The sequence below is a fragment of the Salvelinus sp. IW2-2015 genome, linkage group LG18 (genome assembly GCF_002910315.2).
Source record: "Salvelinus sp. IW2-2015 linkage group LG18, ASM291031v2, whole genome shotgun sequence".
NCBI classification, from domain to species: domain Eukaryota; kingdom Metazoa; phylum Chordata; class Actinopteri; order Salmoniformes; family Salmonidae; genus Salvelinus; species Salvelinus sp. IW2-2015.
The window spans coordinates 13,664,089-13,682,891 of record NC_036858.1 but is presented as its reverse complement, the minus strand read 5'-3'; the positions used below and the strand labels follow the sequence as shown (position 1 = coordinate 13,682,891).

The 18,803-nt window shown below is 42.3% G+C and overlaps 2 protein-coding genes across 5 annotated transcripts in view; both read right to left on the bottom strand.

Moving 5' to 3' along the window:
• Positions 1–12,090, bottom strand: part of rab11fip3 (RAB11 family interacting protein 3 (class II)) — a 46,141-nt gene extending 34,051 nt beyond the window's left edge. For both annotated transcript variants that reach the window (XM_024006925.2, XM_024006926.2), the window contains exon 1: positions 8,795–12,090. In XM_024006925.2, the coding sequence (XP_023862693.1) occupies positions 8,795–10,468 (1,674 nt within the window). In that variant the 5' untranslated portion in view covers positions 10,469–12,090. The remainder of the gene's footprint in view (positions 1–8,794) is intronic.
• Positions 12,091–13,692: 1,602 nt separating this feature from the next.
• On the bottom strand, positions 13,693–18,115 carry decr2 (2,4-dienoyl CoA reductase 2, peroxisomal). Of its 3 annotated transcripts, none has more exons than XM_024008664.2 (10): positions 17,903–18,115; positions 17,177–17,293; positions 16,911–16,979; positions 16,424–16,475; positions 16,182–16,317; positions 15,653–15,777; positions 15,385–15,478; positions 15,078–15,182; positions 14,577–14,765; positions 13,693–14,170 (listed from the first exon to the last, which is right to left on the bottom strand). In XM_024008664.2, the coding sequence occupies exons 2-10, from the start codon at positions 17,272–17,274 to the stop codon at positions 14,136–14,138; spliced, it is 903 nt and encodes a 300-aa protein (XP_023864432.1). In that variant the 5' UTR covers positions 17,275–17,293; positions 17,903–18,115; the 3' UTR covers positions 13,693–14,135. The 3 variants fall into 3 exon arrangements, with proteins under 3 accessions (XP_023864432.1, XP_023864433.1, XP_023864430.1); XM_024008665.2 differs by having other exon boundaries at positions 14,522–14,765; positions 17,177–17,297; positions 17,903–18,106; XM_024008662.2 differs by having other exon boundaries at positions 17,177–17,297; positions 17,903–18,106.
• Between the last annotated feature and the right edge of the window lie 688 nt (positions 18,116–18,803).

Genomic DNA, 18,803 nt, shown 5'->3' with positions numbered 1-18,803 from the left:
CAATGCTTCTTGTGGATAGCAAACTCACATTTTGTGAGTATTTTTTATAGGGCAGGGCAGCTCTAACCAACATCTCCAATCTCATCACATTGATTGGACTCCAGGTTAGTTGACTCCTGAATCCAATTAGCTTTTGGAAAAGTCATTAGCCTAGGGATTCATATACTTTTTCCAACCTACACTGTAAATGTTTAAATTATGTATTCAATACAGACAAGAAAAATACAATAATTTGTGTGTTATTAGTTTAAGCACACTGTATTTGTCTATTGTTGTGACTAAGATGAAGATTAGATCAAATGTTATGACTCATTTATGCAGAAATCCAGGTKATTCCAAAGGGTTCACATACTTTTCCTTGCCACTGTACATACATTATTGACTGCTTAGTGTTTTGCACCAGCAGAGGGTCTGTGCTACTTCTTCCACTCATGCAGCAAACAAGATTTGCTTAGAATTTCGTGGCATTATTTTATAGTATGAAGAATACAATTGAACATAGCTGAATAAAATAGAAAGGATATTTTCTCCAAATGATTTGGGGGAGTGCGCTCTGTGTTGAGCGGTTAACAAAGAAACATGTCCTCCTATATACGCTTAATTTAGAGTTATGTAACTTTAGATGTGATACAAATGTTGGGCTATATGTTTTGATGCGACTCTAATGATGATTTGAAAAAGTCGCATGAAAAAGTCGCTTTTTGCGCAGGCTATACACACTTCATCAGTCTCTCAATCACAATTTGACAAGCATTTCATAATGCCTCAAATTTCCACCTGCACCCCMTTTGTGTGGCTGTAATGCCCCCTAAAATCCATGCATTTGTGGCCACTGGCCATTGTGCCCTTGGGCTGAATATAATAATTATAATTACCGTCTCTGGCTGTGTGCCGAAGCACCTCTCACMCACATGGCTCTCTGTCAAGTGATCGGGTCTTTCTCACAGGCTACAAGTGAAGGCAGACTGACTTCATGATCAACATGCTCCTATTTACACTTTGTAATGTTTCTGACTCATATTGATACCACATTTATAACCAGAGAAGTTAGTTCTAGGAGGCAGTTCTCTTTTAATAGGCTCCGAAAAATAATATCACTCCTAGTTGTGACCCAATTTCTATAAAGTTTTAGATACAAATGCAGTATGTAGCAATTACACATCCCATACTCATTATGCTGTCATTCCATACATGTATCATTTACAATTAGCTGGGAGGTTACGGAAGTTTGTGGGCAAAACACAAGCAGAGGCCTTGGGAAAACATTCAACATCAACATGAGAGTAAATCGAGACAATAGATGACATAGTACCACAATAGATAACATAGTACCACAAGTACAAATCTGACTGGGTTTAACATGGCCATTCAACAGAGGCTTTAACTTTGTGAATAGACTTTCCTGTTTGGCACTTTTGTATCAGTTACACACACCCAAACAGTCGATCTGCTTAGCAAACATAAGCTACATCTAGAGGGAACAGCTGAAACTCTTAGCAAACTGTGGATTGACTTAGCCTGAGAACTACAGCCCTCAAGGTGATAGACCGATTCACTTTACCTGCTTGAATATTAAAGAGATTTTCCAGTACTTTTGTATACTTTTTAGCCAGCAATTATGAAAGTAGCGTTCACGAGCCACATGCAGATATGTGCACSACGTCATTGCGCTCTCCCGCTCTGCTGTGTGTGCATCTTGCTAGCTGTAACTCAAATGAAGAGGGGCTGAAACTCATTGGCTGGAACTCAAATTGCTAGGGGGCTGGCCCAGGTGGGGTAAAACGGCACTGAACAACTTCCAGTGAACAGTTGCTTTCAAATCAGGGATTTCATGGCTAATTGAGGTAAAACAGTAATTCTGCTCATAGATTAWGCATGTACGAACTACACATTGACACATCCAGCCCAAAGCGGGAGGGTTAAAAAAAATACTTACTAGTTGCCAAAGTTCCAGAGCATGTCTTTAAACACAACTGAAGTTTTAAAGGCAAGATCAGACTTGTTTGCCTTATTGGTGGTTTATCYCTGAAATGTTGATATAAGATTTCAGGTTAAATTTGATAGCCAAGCGCTCGCTGCTATGCAAATCTTTCATAAATTAGGTTGGTCAGGAAYTGGATGGCGGTGAATAGATGGGTCGTTTAAAGCGGTTGGAAGTTTATAAACAGCAGTAAATGAGATGGAGATTGACATTTGAGAGGTGAGAGTGAGTGGGTGTCTCCCTGCACTTGAGCTTTCGATCCTCCTCAGAACAGGCCACAGACAACCGGAGRGCAGTGTCACCACAGCACAGGAAACACCTCTCTTCACACCTCCAGTTAGAGAATAGGTGAGACCAGCACATGTAGGTGGGGGTTTCACTACTGTCAGTGCTGTGCTTTTGTAGTTCTGACAGCAAAAAAGGCAGGGAAGAAAGATCCCACCATATGTACAGTAGCCCAAAGAGAACGGCCCTGAGGGGACAGTCTGGGGAAAGCACTAGTCATAATACCTCATGGGCTAAAACGGGCATGTCCTTCCATTTACATGGCAGTGAGAGCCTGGATGGATGGTGGTTTTTCTGGGTTTCCTCTATTTGTGTCTAATCAGTGCTCCACACAGACCACAGTTGTGCAGTAAGACGCAGTAACATGCCGGGAGTGAGATGCTTATTCCTATGGGGGGTTTCATAACAGCTTGTCTTCAACGGAGTATTACTGTGCTGAATAACTATTACTGACACTTCACTAGCAATAGCCTAGATGGATAGGGAGATGGAGCTAATGGGAGATTCTCTATGTGAACAACAATGGAACACACACACACAGACAGGATGGGGGTTTGGGACAGGGCATCGGACATTCCGCTGAGGATTAGTGGGAATGTACATAAAAGCAGGACAGGGGAGGCTGACTGGCTGGCTGTCTGTAGAGGGGAGAGGGAGGTGGATGGACAAGAGCTGCCTGCCACCACCACAATGAAGGGCCAAGGGCTTTGTGTGGAAACTAGGTCAAAACCCACTGGAGTGTTGGTTGAAAAAAACCTTGTCCAATTTGTGATCTTCCAATTCCCTGATACTGCCATGTCTTCATTCCTGGGGTGACCTTATTTTGAATGTGATCAATGTGCGATAACGGAGGGTTAGGATTGTGACAGAGTTATGCAGCAGGGCTTCCTGTACAATACACGTAAYTTACTTATTTACTGTAACATTTTCTGATCATCAGACCTCAGGGAAATCAAAACAACTGCGAGACAGACTAAAAGGCTGAGGTGGCTAGACTGGCTACATCATGAATCCCCGCCTGCAGTCTCATCTCTTTCATTTGCTCCGCTCTTCCCTCTCATTCTCATTGACTGCACCACATCACATTCAGGCTCTTCCTTCATCTCCGTTGTCTTCTCAGTCTTCTTTTCTCAGCCCAGTTACATTTTTGTCCCTTGCCACTAACTTGTCTAACCCTTCAGATCTAGGGTTGAATGGCGGGAACCCGGTTACCGAGATTTACTGGCCAAAACCACTCCCTTTTCCTGGGATAAAATAACTGCAAGAAACCAGTAAATTATAATAAATTATTTATATGAACAGCAAGGCGTGAAATGGAACTGTTAAATTATATGCAGTCTAAATCTGGATTCTCTATGGCCTCTGCATGATGAATCACCAACACTCAGGGTGGGGACAGACAGCCCATCTCAGTATGGAGCGCAGCTCACAATGCATGTAGACCTATCATCTCATGGTTTTTCTTGGAACAGGTATGCCTACATTTGCTGCAGCATAGTCTATGCTACAGTAATACAAATACCGAATGTATGTCTAATTTATCCATCTCCATCTGGCTTTCGGGGGTCACCTTGTTTTTTAACTGTAAAGATTTTTTTTAAATAAAATTATTGCAGCTATAGTTTTAAAAACAGCCTATCACTCACGTGAGCACAATCTCGCAGTCTTTCTCTCTCCATCAACTCCATTTAAACTGCATCCAAAATAGATAATCCTGTTCTACACTGAACAAAAATATAAACGCAACATGCAACAATTTCAAAGACTTTACTGAGTTAGAGTTCATAGAAGGAAATCAGTATATTGAAATAAATWAATTAGTCCCTAATCTACAGATTTCACATGACTGGGCAGGGGCACAACCATGGGTGGGTAWGAGAGGGCCTAGGCCCACCCACTGGGGAGCCAGGCCCAGCCAATCAGAATGATTTRCCCCCCACAAAACTGCTTTATTACAGGCACAAATACTTTTTACATCAGTACCCCAGTATAGGGGCTTTACCACTGTCAAAGGTCATTCCGTGATGGAGTATATATATATATATTTACATTCAAGTAATTTACCAGACACTCTTATCCAGAGTAGTGAGTTCATACATTCATACTTTTTTCATACTGGTCCCCCATGGGAATCGAATCCACAACCCTGGCATTGCAAGCTCCATGTTCTACAAACTCTTCCTGTTCCCTTTTCTCTCCTCCGATCCACACGGTTGCCTGATTGTCACACACACCTCTTCCTGGAATGTTTCCGGGATGGGATTTGCATTCAACTCTGAGGCCCCATTAACGGATTAGGACATCCATGCAAATATTAGATATCTGATATCATACTGTACATGCAATAGCTTCCCTCGTCTACAACTATCAACGCAGGGAATGTCCTATGCAGACCTAGCAGTGTAAAGTTAGCTAGGTTAGATATTAATTCTCCTCTGCTCAGACCTACCTGTGAAATGTTTTTAGGTACATGAGATTTGCCAAGCGCTTCCACCACAAGGAAAATAAAATGATTTGTGAAGCTTACAGGCACAATAAAAATCCACAAGGACAGACAAAGTGTACCACATAAAATAAGTTGCTGTAAACAAATTGTATATGCCCATTGCCCACACTGTCATGCTGAACACCACTTTCTATTGACTTTTTATAGGGTATATTTTGTTTATGAAATGGCATCCTTCACATGAATAGTGGTGCAGACACCAGAAAGACCATTGCATTTCTGCAACCTAGTTACTCAGAAGCTTGTATTACCACCGAGCAAGGAGGGAATAACTAGGCCTAAGTTTTATCTGTATATAGCTAGGCCTAGTCACATTGTCCTTTCACCCGAAACCAAATGGAAAGTTAGGTGGGCTTCTATGGGTTTTATAGGTCTGTCTATCCTACTGGGTGGAAAATTTGTGTCACTAACTAGGACTATGCCAAACTGTCCTTGAATTGATAAATACAAAACCCACTCATAAGGTCATTAAATAACATTCTTCAAATTCTAGAGATAAGTCTGTCTACTGCTTGCTTACTTTCCTTAATGAAGAACGCAAACCAGTCTAAGCCCATCTCTCTCTCTAGTCATGATAGGCCAGGCGGACATCTGAGAAGCAATTGAATAAGCTGTAAAGGGCGCAAGCTTTCCCACAGCTCATGGAAACCAGACATGCAATACCTCAGCTCAACGAGAGACACTGAGGTAATCAAATCTGCWCAACCTGGTTTGCGATCCAAAACAAATCCTTGATAAACATGGATGTCAGGAAAACCACAAGGATACTATGGAGCTACTCGTGGAAGAGGCCACCAGAAACCAAACACCATGGAATAACACYGAGTTAGACTACACCAGCGATCTGGGAGGGTTTCCCAAATGTCATGTTCATTTATCTTGCGCCATAAAAAAACAAGATATGGTACCTCGTGGTGATGGTCCAGAGGGAAGCAGTCCCCCCCTCCCTCTCAGAAAACAGGGTCATAGGGAGGTGATGGTACCCTACACATTTCAGCCCCTCTGACTCTGGGGAAATACAACGTTCTACTTAATCCTCCCTAACCACTCAGTCTGGGGAGCCAGAGATACCTACGGGGTGTACAGGAAAAAACAGGGCTGATAATGATGTTATGAACTGGGGGAAGGGGATTTAAAGAGACGATTAGTCAGCCAGCAATAGAGCCTGCTAATCTATCCTGTTCCCGTTGCAAAGAAATCACTGTCAAATGTTTTGACTAGGCCTAAATGGTGGTTTGACTCGAGTGACTTTCGCTTGCCAACCACTACGCACTAAATATCTTGTATAATGTAGAGTGCATCTGTGCTTAAAATGTCATGGTAAAATCTAAAATCAGGGAAATGAGGTTAACAAAATAGAATGTCTCCTCTGAAAGAATTGTGGATAAAGCTACAATGGAAGTTCTTTAATTGCCTAAACCCCCCCCCCACCCCACATTCCAAGATCTTCCTTTCAGCAACCACATTCAGGGTCAGTCCTGAAATTCTGTTCTAGCCTACAATTGGCAAGATAGGCTAAATGTGCTGAAGTAGGCCTATACGGAATGGTAATCATTGAAAAGATCATTAATCGCGAATGTGTGTGTCACCAGTTACAATGGTATTTGCATCCAACCTTTCGCCCATTATTTGCAACTGAAAGGTTGGGTGCTTACAGGAAGTAAGGACTACTTGTTATAAACATACTTTTGTGACTGGCACAAAAGGCAAGAATGTTGGACAACAGAGGAATGAACCTGATACTTTTTWAACTTTATTGTTTGTACTGAGTTCGTGTACATATAACCACATCCAACACCTTGGCCCAGCCATGTCCTCGTAGACAAATAATAAAATTAACTCCATGGCCTTGCAGAGAAATAAAGCAGGGTGGATTCTGAGTAAAACCAAAGAACTATGAAAAAAAACGAAGGGGGAAACTCTAGCCTATACCCACATACAATTATTTTCACAAAAAGGGATGGATGCCAATCAAATTATTTATTTTACACCTTTCACCGCCCAACAGCTGTGGAAGGCATTTTATTYTTTTTCTTTAATTGGCCTCACTTCCTAGCGAAGTAAAACCACAGAATTTAAGTGATACGTTTGGGTGTAAAGCAATATGCCTGGGATGGAGAATGGCTGAAGGTCATAGCTGGGGCAGGATGGAGCAGCCATTACACATGAGATTATCCAGTACAATGGAGTGAGGTATGTTGCCTATGGGCAGATTTGACCATCTTCGTGGCTTCTTTTGTAGAATAAGAGGGCTGGAGGTACCAGGCCTGTCCTGTCAGAATTAATTTCAGCCTAATTTCAGCCTGTATATTTTCCTTCAGATTTATCACAATTTTCATGCCAAATCCCAGCTATTGAACACTGACCAATGAGAGATTAGGCAAAATATTAATCAAAACAAGGTTAAGAATGAGTGGCAGTGTTGGCCAAATCRATTCTCAAATCCATTGGCCAACAAGCATTCTCTGGGTTTAACGGGAATAAGTGACCCGGGTTCATCCTCTGATAATTCATTTCAAACCCAAGCTATAGAGCATGAAATTACTCTCAAGCCTTGTCTGATCATGTTTCAATAGTGTGTTCACAAACCCTTTGTGACCTATTGTAGCCTAGTTTACTGTTATTGCTGATAAATGCAAAGCTGAAGGTTTGTGTTTAGGGTAGCCCAACGGCCGGCAGATGGCAGTATTGCGTCATGTCATCTTACCGTCCAAACGCATTGTATGCAGCCAGCAATACATTCGTATCCCTCGTGAACCAATTCGTGCAAATAAAAAATACATTCTCCATTCAGGCTGCATGGGCTTCAATTTCCTCCTTAACCTTAAATAAGTACTTTACTTATGAAACACCATTTCCATCACCATGCTAGAGTGGCTAAATGTTAATCCCGGATGTTGTGTATCGCGTTCAGCCAATACGGTTGAAACTATCAGACCAAGGGTTTCATCGCATTAGTGGAAACCAAGACTGTTCTCAGGGCAGACCTGGTTGTTGCTAGATACGTTCGAGTCACGCCAGAGACAATTTTTAGCATTTTAGCTAACCCTAACCTGCCACGTTAATTCTCCTAACCTGCTGCGAAAATTKACTTCTGCTAGTCAAAACCGGCAGACCCGCCCTGAGAACAGTCTTAGTTTTCCGCGATACAGCGCTGCGTTAAGTTAACGGTTAAAAAAAAGACTACTGCAACTTGATTGGCTGAACACGATACACAACCAGGATTGGCATTTGCCACCATGGTGATTCACAAGGAAAGTACACATATTTCCCRTTTTTTCAGCCTTCTCYCCATTAAATAAAGTTAAGGAGGAAATCTAAGCCTATCTAAGTCAATAGAGAATGTTTTAGGTACGGTCTACAAGGGATACGAATGTATTGCAGGCTGCATACAATGAGTTTGGACGGTAAAACGACATGACTCAATATCGCCCTCTGTCGTCATTTAGGCTACGTTTAGGGTTAAAAAATAATAATAATAATTGCCCGGTGTTCTTCAGTATCGTACACCAAATTCCAAGTGCTCAGGTTTCCTAGGTTCTATTGCATTTTGGGGTAACAAATCCCCCCAGTGCGTTCCCTCTTCATGGAAAATTACAAATAAGAATGTATGCCTATTCCACGTGAAAACATGTTACCTGACGTTTATAATCTAGGCTTCTCTTAATCTGAAACTAGTTGTAATAATGGGCATTAACAGAGGCCTACCAGTTAGCTTGGCTGCKAAGTCTCTGTTACAAAATAGCATACAAATAAAAGCCTCTCGCCCTTTGAGGAAACACTGAAGGATGGATTACAGTTGATGGAATTAACTAAGCTTTTACAGGAAGCTCTACAGTAAAGCGGAAAATCAATAGTAAATATTTTAAACAGAATGAGTCTTATGATCTCTAGGTTAACACGCATGCAGAACCCTTTCAGATGACCAATTCACCATGACCTTACACTCCCTCATGCACTGACTAGGAACTGAATAGCAAAAACAATGCACAGACAAAAATCTAAAAAGAGGTGCGTCTCACCTGGTCAGCCCCATAGGCAGCAGCAAACTCCATAAACTCCTCAATGCGTACAAATCCATCCCCATCCTGGTCCAGAGCGTCAAACACTGCCTTCAGAGGTGACGGGTCTTCCTCTCTCTGATTCACTATGGGGACCATGGAGTCAGACCCCACCATCTTAGAGAGTGACAGCGTCTCTACTGTTTGTTCACTAGTCCATCCAGAGTCAGAAGACAAACCATTCAACTCCAGAACTGGGCAATCAAAACATTCACGTTTGTGACAACCTGTGGTTCCGGCAAACAGGTCCAAGTCTGCCAACCTTTCCCCATCGTGCAGTTCAGTTTGTAAGGCAGGAACACTGTCACCCTGTATAGCCTCAGGTGGTTTCAAGTCCCACGTTTCCTCATCGGGCAGCACGTCTGAGGTCAAGCACTGATCCAGAGCCATTTCCTCCTCTCCCTCATGTTTGGTCAAATCAATGATAATTTTGTCTTCCATCAAATCTTGGGGGCCATTCTCCTCGGAGCTGCAGCCACTGGGCAGGTGACCAAGGACCGAAGCATCTCTGTTGGAAAGMAACTTTGGCGACGGGGGTTCAATCAATGGTGAAGAGTTCAGAAGGAGGGACGAGTCCCCCTCACCTCTGTGCTCTGATATAGTCAGGATTGAAGTAGCCAACGTGTGTTCCTGCTCTGAATCCTCTGCAGGTGATGCACCCGTGCAGGTAGGTGACTCAAGAGGAGTAGGGCAGAGGCTGAGGCTGCTGTCACAGTCAGGAACCTCCAGATCCAGCAAAGGCACAGATCCCACCTGAACCCCTGGCGATTCGCTAGCGCAGTCAGTAGGGATGGCGTCGTGTGAGAAGCTGCTCTCAGGTAAACCTTCAGGGGTACTGTTACTGACTGTGGGTAGATCAGTCACAGGTTCCAGGAATAAACCTTTGTCCCCGGTTTCAGGTGACACAGTCTCCCCGCCCTGTAAGGGAGGAGGGAAGCCACTGTCCTCATCCAGTGACAGGAGTAAAAGCTCCTTACTGACACCCTGTGGGTTCACCTCACTTGAAGGGGCAGGGCTGGGGGAGAAGGGGAAGTGTTCAGATGAGAGGTGATCTACCAACAAAGAGGKAGCCTCTGTGTTGGTATCTGGAGTCCTATCTGAAACCTTCACAGGGGAAGGAGGTTCACTGAGGGTTATCAGCTCCTTGTGACTGTTAACAGAGTCTGTGTAACTCACAGGTGGATCTTGCAGGGAATTTAGTTCCTCGCACACCGAGTTGTCCCTGAGCAAATCAGTGGTTTTGGAGAATAACAGCCAGGGTAGAGGACTGTCACTTACATTGTTATGTTCCTCAATTTTGTCTTTGAGAGGCGATAACTCTGAAGGTTTGTCCAGYGGAACATCTTGGGAATGATTAGATTGATCTCCCTCCCATGGCAAAATCTTGTCTCCACCAGAGTAACTGGAGGTCCTGAAAAGACTGTCTAAATTTAAGGCGTTCTCCTGGAAAAGCTCTTCCAGGCATAGAGATACATCCTGGTCAACCTTCTGGAAATCCAAAGCTGTCTGACCACCTTTTCTCTGAGGCATTATGGCTCCTTTGTCTGAATCCAAGAGGATGAATCCATGGGAGCTTGTGCCTTCTGGATCCCACTCAGAATGCCCCAGAGGGCTAGACATCAGAGTCTGTTCCATTTAAGTAGATAATTCCTGAGCAAATTTGAGAAAGCTTATAATTCCTCTTACATGAAAGTCAAAATCCAATTATTTCTCAATTTCAATATTGTTATTCTACACATGGTAGTTGACATCCTTGATTAGATCCATAGGCAAATTTTGCATGAAGGTAAATAATAACCTGCCTGTCTAGCTCTGAATTTATGACATRTCAGTACTGTGTAAACACCTTAGTGCTTATAACCAGTGCACTCCRTATATTCATTGATTTGTCTACTTGCCATAATTGTTGATGCTGCCTTAAATGATCCACTACTCATGCATTTACAGTGACTAACCCTGCATTTTTTAAATGGTTGTCAACTAATCCAATGTGCATTTTAAGAAAAACGTATAATTCATTCCATAGAATTATGAACTTTGATGTATACTTTAGAATGCAACATTCATTGGTGACATGTGGCTTAGCAAAATAGCACAGACTAAATATAWATGTTCTAAGAACCAAACTATTACTGGGGCAACATGCTAATGTCCATTTCGATCCTATTAAATTACTCCATTCTAATAGTTAGCATTCTAATTCCATGCCAATGTCATACGAGGACTATGATATTACAAGAAAATATGAAGTGACATCACACACAAAAAGATGAGTTCCTGTGATAGTAAGGGAATTGATCAGTTTAGCTTGATAGAAAATGGTCAAACCTGATCAAGGAAAACGGAAGCAAATGATAAACACGGCGTGCTATCTAAAACATAAATTCACTGTCCCCATCTCCAGCATCATTGGGACGGACTAATTTTAGCTGTCAGTTGCCCCGGTTGTTGTCAAGCATCGTCTTGCTAATACAGCTGACTGCCAAACACTTCAGTCTGAAAATAAGCAGAACATGGGATTCATGCTATAAATTGGATGCAATAATATCACCAACGTTTAACTACTTTTAACCAGCTAGCTAGCTTTTAGCCAATGCGAGATGTGTTTAACTTGACAGTGGATTATAATACGCCAACCTTCGAGTAAATAAATAGCTAGCTTGCTAACTTAGTTAGCTAGCAACGCTGAACTCCATGTAGTAAAGCATGCCAATGCTTGCTGACTGACAATAACATGTTTGGCAATATTAACATTGATTTAACGCTAAGGCGTCCGAGCATCCCTATAATATCCTGAAGGAAGCTCGAGCTAGTTAGCTTGTTAACTAGCTAGCTAACGAGACAATTCGTCAGTCTCTGATTCTGAAGCAAAATTAGACTGAATATGAAGACCTTCAGCTAATTTCCTTTTCCCATTTAAGTCAGTTTATTAGTTCTGACGATAATTCTCATTTACATCCGCGTTTTGTGTTTTTCTGCAGACGTTTCGAATCCAACAATCATCCACCTGTGTCAGGAACAAATTCAGTCTGCTTGCTTAAAATTTCTTCAGCTTCTCCCGGACTCCCGAAATGTATTTACCATCCTAACGCTCTCCAAAGACATGATTCTCCGTCTGAAGATGCTTCTGTATGTGTCAAACATACAAAATATGTTGCCACATTTCTAAACCGTGATTACAGCACTGAGGTATAACGATATAAAGGAGCGCAGAGGCCGTTAACACTGTCAACAGCATCAGCAGCAAATGCCCGGCCCTAGCCATCCCTCAGCCGCATACAGCGGTGACGTTTCACGCACGCGCACAGAACGAACCGCAGTCCAAAATACGATGCAAAATACCTGTGTAGGCTTTTAATTGCATTGTCTAACCATTGTTTATTTCATACACTATATATACAAAAGTATGTGGACAACCCTTAAAATGAGTGGATTCAACTATTTCAGCCATACCCGTTGCTGACAGGTGTATGAACTCGAGCACTCAGCCATGCAATCTCCATAGCCAAACATTGGCAGTAGAATGGCCTTACTTAAGAGCTCAGTCACACAACGGCTGTGTGCTAAAGCACTTAGCGTGTAAAAATCGTCTGTCCTCGATTGCAACACTCACTAAAGAGTTCCAAACTGTCTCTAGAAGCAACGTCAGTACAATAACTGTTAATCGGGAGCTTCATGAAATGGATTTCCATGGCCGAGCAGCCGAACACAAGCCTAAGATCACCATGCGCAATGCCAAGCGTCGGCTGGAGTGGTGTAAAGCTCACTACAATTGGACCCTGGAGCAGTGCAAATGCATTCTCTCGAGCTACCTGCCCCAATGTATGGTGTCAACTGTAAAGTTTGGTGGACGAGGGATAATGGTCTGGGGTTGTTTTTCATGGTTCGGGTTAGGCCCCTTAGTTCCAGTGAAGGGAAATCTTAACGCTACAGCATACAATGACATTCTGGACAATTCTGTGCTTCTAACTTTGTGGCAACAGTTTGGGGAAGGCCCTTTCCTGTTTCAGAATGACAATGCCCCCATGCACAAAGTGAGGTCCACACAGAAATGTTTTTTTGAGATTGGTGTAGAAGAACTTGACTGGCCTGCAGAACCCTGACCTCAACCCCATCGAACACCTTTGGGATGAATTGGAACACTGACTGCGAGTCAGGCCTAATCGCCCAACATCAGTGCCCGACCTTACTAAAGCTCTGAATGGAAGCAAGTCCCCACAGCAATGTTCCAACATTTAGTGGAAATCCTTCACCGAGGAGTGGAGGCTGTTATAGCAACAAAGGGGTGACCAACTCCATATTATTCCCATGATTTTGGAATGAGATGTTCCACGAGCAGGTGTCCACATACTTTTGGTAATGTAGTGTATTTTTACATCCATGGACATGCACATTCTCCAAAAGACTTAAACTAGCACCAACAGTGATTCTGAGTGGTACCCAGCCTTTCTCATGTAGGCAATAGATTAAATGCTCTTGGTTTTATTGGGCTTTGTTTAGCATAATAATGGTGAACGAATAATGTAAAGGGTATATTGGCAAATTTAACATCTTAGCAACACAACACACATTGAATCCGAAGCAAAGGTGCCAATTTCTACTGCATTGTACGTTGGCGCCCCCTTCTGGCAGARTTTAGTTAATGCATATTAATAATAATGTATTATCTTTCTGGCTATACTATTGGTGCGACTGTTTCGTTCACCATTTATCTAGAGCAATATGGTCATACAGTAGGGCATGCAATGTGAAAACTCAGTGTTTGCTTGGAGGAGTAATTTTGAATACTCAAGTTCAGTACATGTATGATAAGGTTAGAAAAGTGTTGTGATATTTGAAATGGAGGCAGAGTTTTTAAATGTCATTATGTCAAGGTTTATTAGGAAAAGTTCTGGACATTGTGTATGGAAATTGRAAGTGCTTTACAATGTAATTTCAACAACTAGCCTACATGATTCAACAACTACAGAACACGATTTTACTAATCACGTTCATCAACATATTGATTCTTAATCCAAAGTAGTTATTCTAGTTAGTAATTAGATTTTTTTTTAATGGTGTGGATTAACTCCTTATCCAATGCTTGAAACATGATTTGGCCAATCTATTCCGTTTTCAACATGTGGCTGTGATGTGTCTTTTTAGGTCAATAATTTTTTGTCAATATTTTGGTGTTTACCTCCTATTGTCCACTTAACCACTATCAGCTATGGTAGCTTTCTAGTCTCAAAGATCATACACGGCAAATCCATTGATTTATATTTGGCAGATTATTCAAAATCTGCCACTTCATCTTCACCATCTACTTGTCTCTCTTCAGTTCAGCTGACCAATAGCCTGAAAGCAAAATAAACACAATTTAATTTGAAGACAGTATCTGCATATCAAATAATAACAGTCGATGCTTCTCTATCTAAAGTGTCCTTAGGCTAAAGGCCACAGAAGAAAATGGAACACAAGCCAGACAAATTAAGCAATCAGTTATGCCCAACTCAGGGCAAAACACTACCCCTATAACTATGCCACTTACTCCAATCAATCAATCAAATTTTACATCAGCCGATGTCACAAAGGGCAGATTATTTTTTTCTAGATTAAAGATTAATGCACTCTACTTATCCACAACACACTTCACAACGTCCTCTTCCCCTAGACCTACAGCTGCACCTCCTTTCCTGTACTACACACCTGGGACGGGGAGAGGGGCCATGTCAGAGTTTAGCAGACTGAGAGGAAGCAATACCGAGCAGCATGGACACATCATTGGCTGAGGTGAGCCAGCTCCCGCCGTCAGCCACCATGATGTGGCCCGTCACATAGGAGGAGGCGCGGCTGGCCAGGAACAGCACGCTGTGGGCCATCTCAGTCTTGTTGCCTGCCCGCTGCAGCGGAATGGATGAGAAGGCGCCCATGCTGTCTGCTCTGTTGCCACCTGAATGGAGGGGAGGAGAGGGGAGGTGAGAACAAGTATTTTGGGCAAAGAAAATGAGACTGAAGAGGACTTAATTTAGTTTACCTCTCCTAAGGCTCTGCTCTTGATAACTTTGACCTRACTACCATAGAAATAACACAMAATTACCRAGATCTACTTAAGTGTATACTAAAACATACTTCATTAAAAGGTAGAGAAGAGTGGCAAGATGTATCACTAAAAAGTATGTGTGGCCATGTGTGAATTTGGCACACGGCTTAATCAATCCAAACATGTTTATCAAATCCCAGCCAGGCAGCCACAGATCCTTACCCAGTCTACGGAAGCCCTCTGTCCCAGAAATAGGACCTGGTGCCAGGGTGTTAACCCTTACCCCACTTGGTCCCCACTCAACAGCCAGGTGCTTGGTCATGGCATCTGAGGGAGCGAGACGTGAAAAGAAAAAGAGTAGTGGGACGAATGAAGAGCGGGGAAGTTGTTAGTGGGCTTGCTGTTATATCTGAGAAATAGTGCTGACTCACCAAAAGACTACAGCTACTTCTACCAAATACATAGAACCCCATAAAAACATAACAATATAGTAACAATCATATAGTTATAACACTGTAACGTGTCTTACCGTTGGCAGCCTTGGCAGAGCCAGCATGCACCTGGAGAGCCTGACCCCTGTAGCCGAGGGTGGCAGAGATGTTTACAATGGCACCCCCGTGGTCCTGAACACAAACATCAGACATGATCAAGTCTATCTATCCATACATTTTACCAGAAGCATGACTACCTGAGATAATAGCACATCAATGAAAAACAAACAGGAATATCCATGCAAGTCATACGAAAAGGTAGGTAGTTAGATTGAAGGAAATTGATTGAAAAATCTCAGTGCATACCTTGAACCACTTCTCATAGACCACCTTGCTGGTGTTAAATGTACCCATGGTGTCAATCTCCAGGACTGTCTTGAAGGCATTGAAGGAGAGGGAGGTTGCAGGGCACAGGAAGTTTCCAGCAGCATCTATAAAATAAAATWGATCGCTAGACAGTTCCTTACATATTTCAAACAACCAACGTTAACACGTTTCCATTCAAAATTGGGTATTAAAAAGAAAATGTACAAATGTAAAGAAAGACTGAGATTGAAATATTGTGAAATGCAAACAAAAATGATAAAAGGCAGAACAGATGATGACTTTGTGATCTGAAATAGGCCTATATGATAACAGTTGATAAAGAGAGATTGACATAGCTTGAGAAAATGTAATAATTTAAACAAAATTACACTGCTTTCACCCCGTCATGGCTTCATTAAAATCAATTTCGCACACAATTTCACAGCAGAGTCAATTTAATTTCCCCCCAACCTACAATGTTATTMTATGGGTGCATGTCTGTCTGTGCACACGTGTGTGTTCTACATACTATTAATGAGGATATCAATCCTGCCCAGGTCTTTCAGCGTCTCGTCCACTGCAGTGGAGATGGTCTGGGGCTGTCGCACGTCAATGCTCAAAGGGAGACAGTGGCGTCCTGTCGCTGCCATCAGCTTCTTAGCAGCCTGGAAAAAAACATGGACTATACATCAGCATGATAAATCAACATTTATTCAACATTAAATCAACATCGTTTTTGTTTGGTCTACTACACGATATAAGGGTAGCGACCTCTTTCAGCTTTTCCAAGTTTCTGCTGGCAATCACTGTGTCACAGCCGTGCCTGAAAGAGATGAAAGGTGAGAGGTTAGGGGTGAGGTGCACGATGTTCCGTGTGTGATGACATGCGGCATAAGGTTTTAGTCGTCTCTAATGGTGGTTTGCGGATGACACAAGTAAGCTATAGGTAGAACACAGTGGCATAAGGTGAGCAGTCCCAGGTGTAGGCAGGGTACAAGGCCATGGGAATGTGCTAGATGAGGGGTGAGGGGTGCAGGGACATGTCAAGTGAAAGGTGCAAAGTTAAGGCTGAGATCATGTGATGTACCGAGAAGCCAAAGGTGACAGAGGCATCATTCAAGGTCTTAGGTGAAGAGTAACATGCTCTATAGGTAAGAGGTGAGAGAAGATAGGCAGACACAGGCAGTGATAACCCAACCAGAGGGTTAAAGTACAGTCTCAGGGAGCATGGAGTAGTACGTCAAGAGACTCCAGGTACCTCATGAGCACCTCAGCTATGCGTAGTCCAATTCCAGTTCCCCCTCCAGTTATGAACGCCACTTGGTCTCTGTGAAAAGATATTGTTAAAAAATTATGTACATTACCAGTATTATACAGAGTGCACTATGTCTGTCATCTTTTCCTATTACATCACTTAAGGTAATAACATTTCCCTATAAAATCTACTGGCCATTGCTTTTGTTAAAAAAATGACAATGCACAGCTCAAGTACAGTTGGTACGTTAAGGTTGTATTTCCACTTACTTGAGTAAATCTGGACTGTAAATGTGAGTGTATGAAGTCATGCAGTCATCTGTGTCTACATCCTCGGGCAAATCTCCCTTCCTCTGTGGCTCTGCCATACTGATGTTCCAAAGGTGCCTGGCTGGAACAAATCTTTTTTTATATTACACTTCTAAGGCACACTTTGTGCAATGTGCTATGTAGCAATCGCTGGGACATATGCTGCATTGCAGACTGCAGCGGAAGATGCATGGAAGAATTTAAAAAGTTGACAAAGTAAAGTCAAAGATTTTTTTTAAACCCAAAGATAGACCACTGCCAATCGTTTCCAATGGGAGAAAATTAATCATAGTCGGCAGAACAAGCACGAGCTAACGAGAACCTATTGGCGCGTTCTGGCATGTATTTGCGTATTTCAGTTAGAGAACGCTTAGCCTGAATCTCAATTCGCCCTTGCACTACAAAACAACGCATTTTTTTTTTTTTACTTTGGCACAAAGTACTATGTTCGTAACATATTTTAGTTTTGGGAACAGAAAACTGTATTGAGATCAGAAAATTAGATGAGAAAATTTGCTGAATGTCGTCCAAAATCCATCTCGCTCCGTCTTCTCCCACTGCCGGCCACTGGGCTTCCTCTCATCACCATATTTGGTGTTGAGTGGAAACGCCAACCGGATGCTTCAGATTTCTACATCCGGTAAAACATCTGGCTCATTGTTCTCTCTATGGTAAAGTTGCACTCACCGACAGTGTTGTTGTGTTTTTCCTGTTGTAGCGTTTGCTCTGTAATGACACCGACGCACAAACGTCTCTCGACGACCAAATGCACTCTGTTGCAGATTAACTTCACAAATTGCGACTGAAGACGTTTACAAATTCACTAAATTGTCAAACAGAAAATTTGCTCTCTGGTCATGAAAATACTGTACCTTGAACCTATTTTTTTGGTGAAACGACAAGTGCATTTTGGGATATGTAGTTCAAGAGGMGTCTGTTCAAGAGCGCAAACGTCATACTCATGCTGTCATTCTGTACAGGAGTTTCCCATCCATGCAGAGGATAGAAAATGTGTTCTTTGCTTATTRATAAAAATGCTGGGATAGAATATCTAGTGTTGTTTTTTCTGTTGAGATGCTTAAACTATACAACAACAAAAATATATATATACGCAACATGCAATAATTTCAACAATTTTAGTGAGTTACATTCCATATAAGGAAATCAGCCAATTMAAATMAATTCATTAGGTTCTAATTTATCGGTTTCCCATGACTGGGCAGGGGTGCAGCCATGGGTGGGCCTGGGAGGGCAGTCTGAAGTGCTCGTGTGCAATAGTCTTTGAAGTGCTCTTGCACTACTAAACAACACCATTTAAAAAAAAAAACGGGCAAAAATTCAAGTCTACTAAACACATTTCCCATGACTGGACAGGGGCGCAGCCATGGGTGTTAGTTTTTCTCCACAAAAGGGCTTTATTACAAACAGAAATACTCAGTTTAATTTGAGTGACTGGTCTCAGACGATCCCGCAGGTGAAGCCGGATGTGGAGGTCCTGGGCTGACGTGTTACACTTGATCTGCGGTTGTGAGGCCAGTTCAACGTACTGCCTAATTCTCTAAAACGATGTTAGAAGCGGTTTATGGTA

What these genes read in the sequence shown, in the direction of transcription:
- decr2 (XM_024008664.2), bottom strand. Translation starts at nt 17,274, where the DNA reads ATGGCAGAGCCACAGAGGAAGGGAGATTTGCCCGAGGATGTAGACACA. An exon ending in ATAGCTGAGGTGCTCATGAG is followed by an intron (nt 16,476 to 16,910) that starts GTACCTGGAGTC and finishes CATCTCTTTCAG; the next exon opens with GCACGGCTGTGACACAGTGA. An exon ending in AGAGGGCTTCCGTAGACTGG is followed by an intron (nt 14,766 to 15,077) that starts GTAAGGATCTGT and finishes CCCTCCATTCAG; the next exon opens with GTGGCAACAGAGCAGACAGC.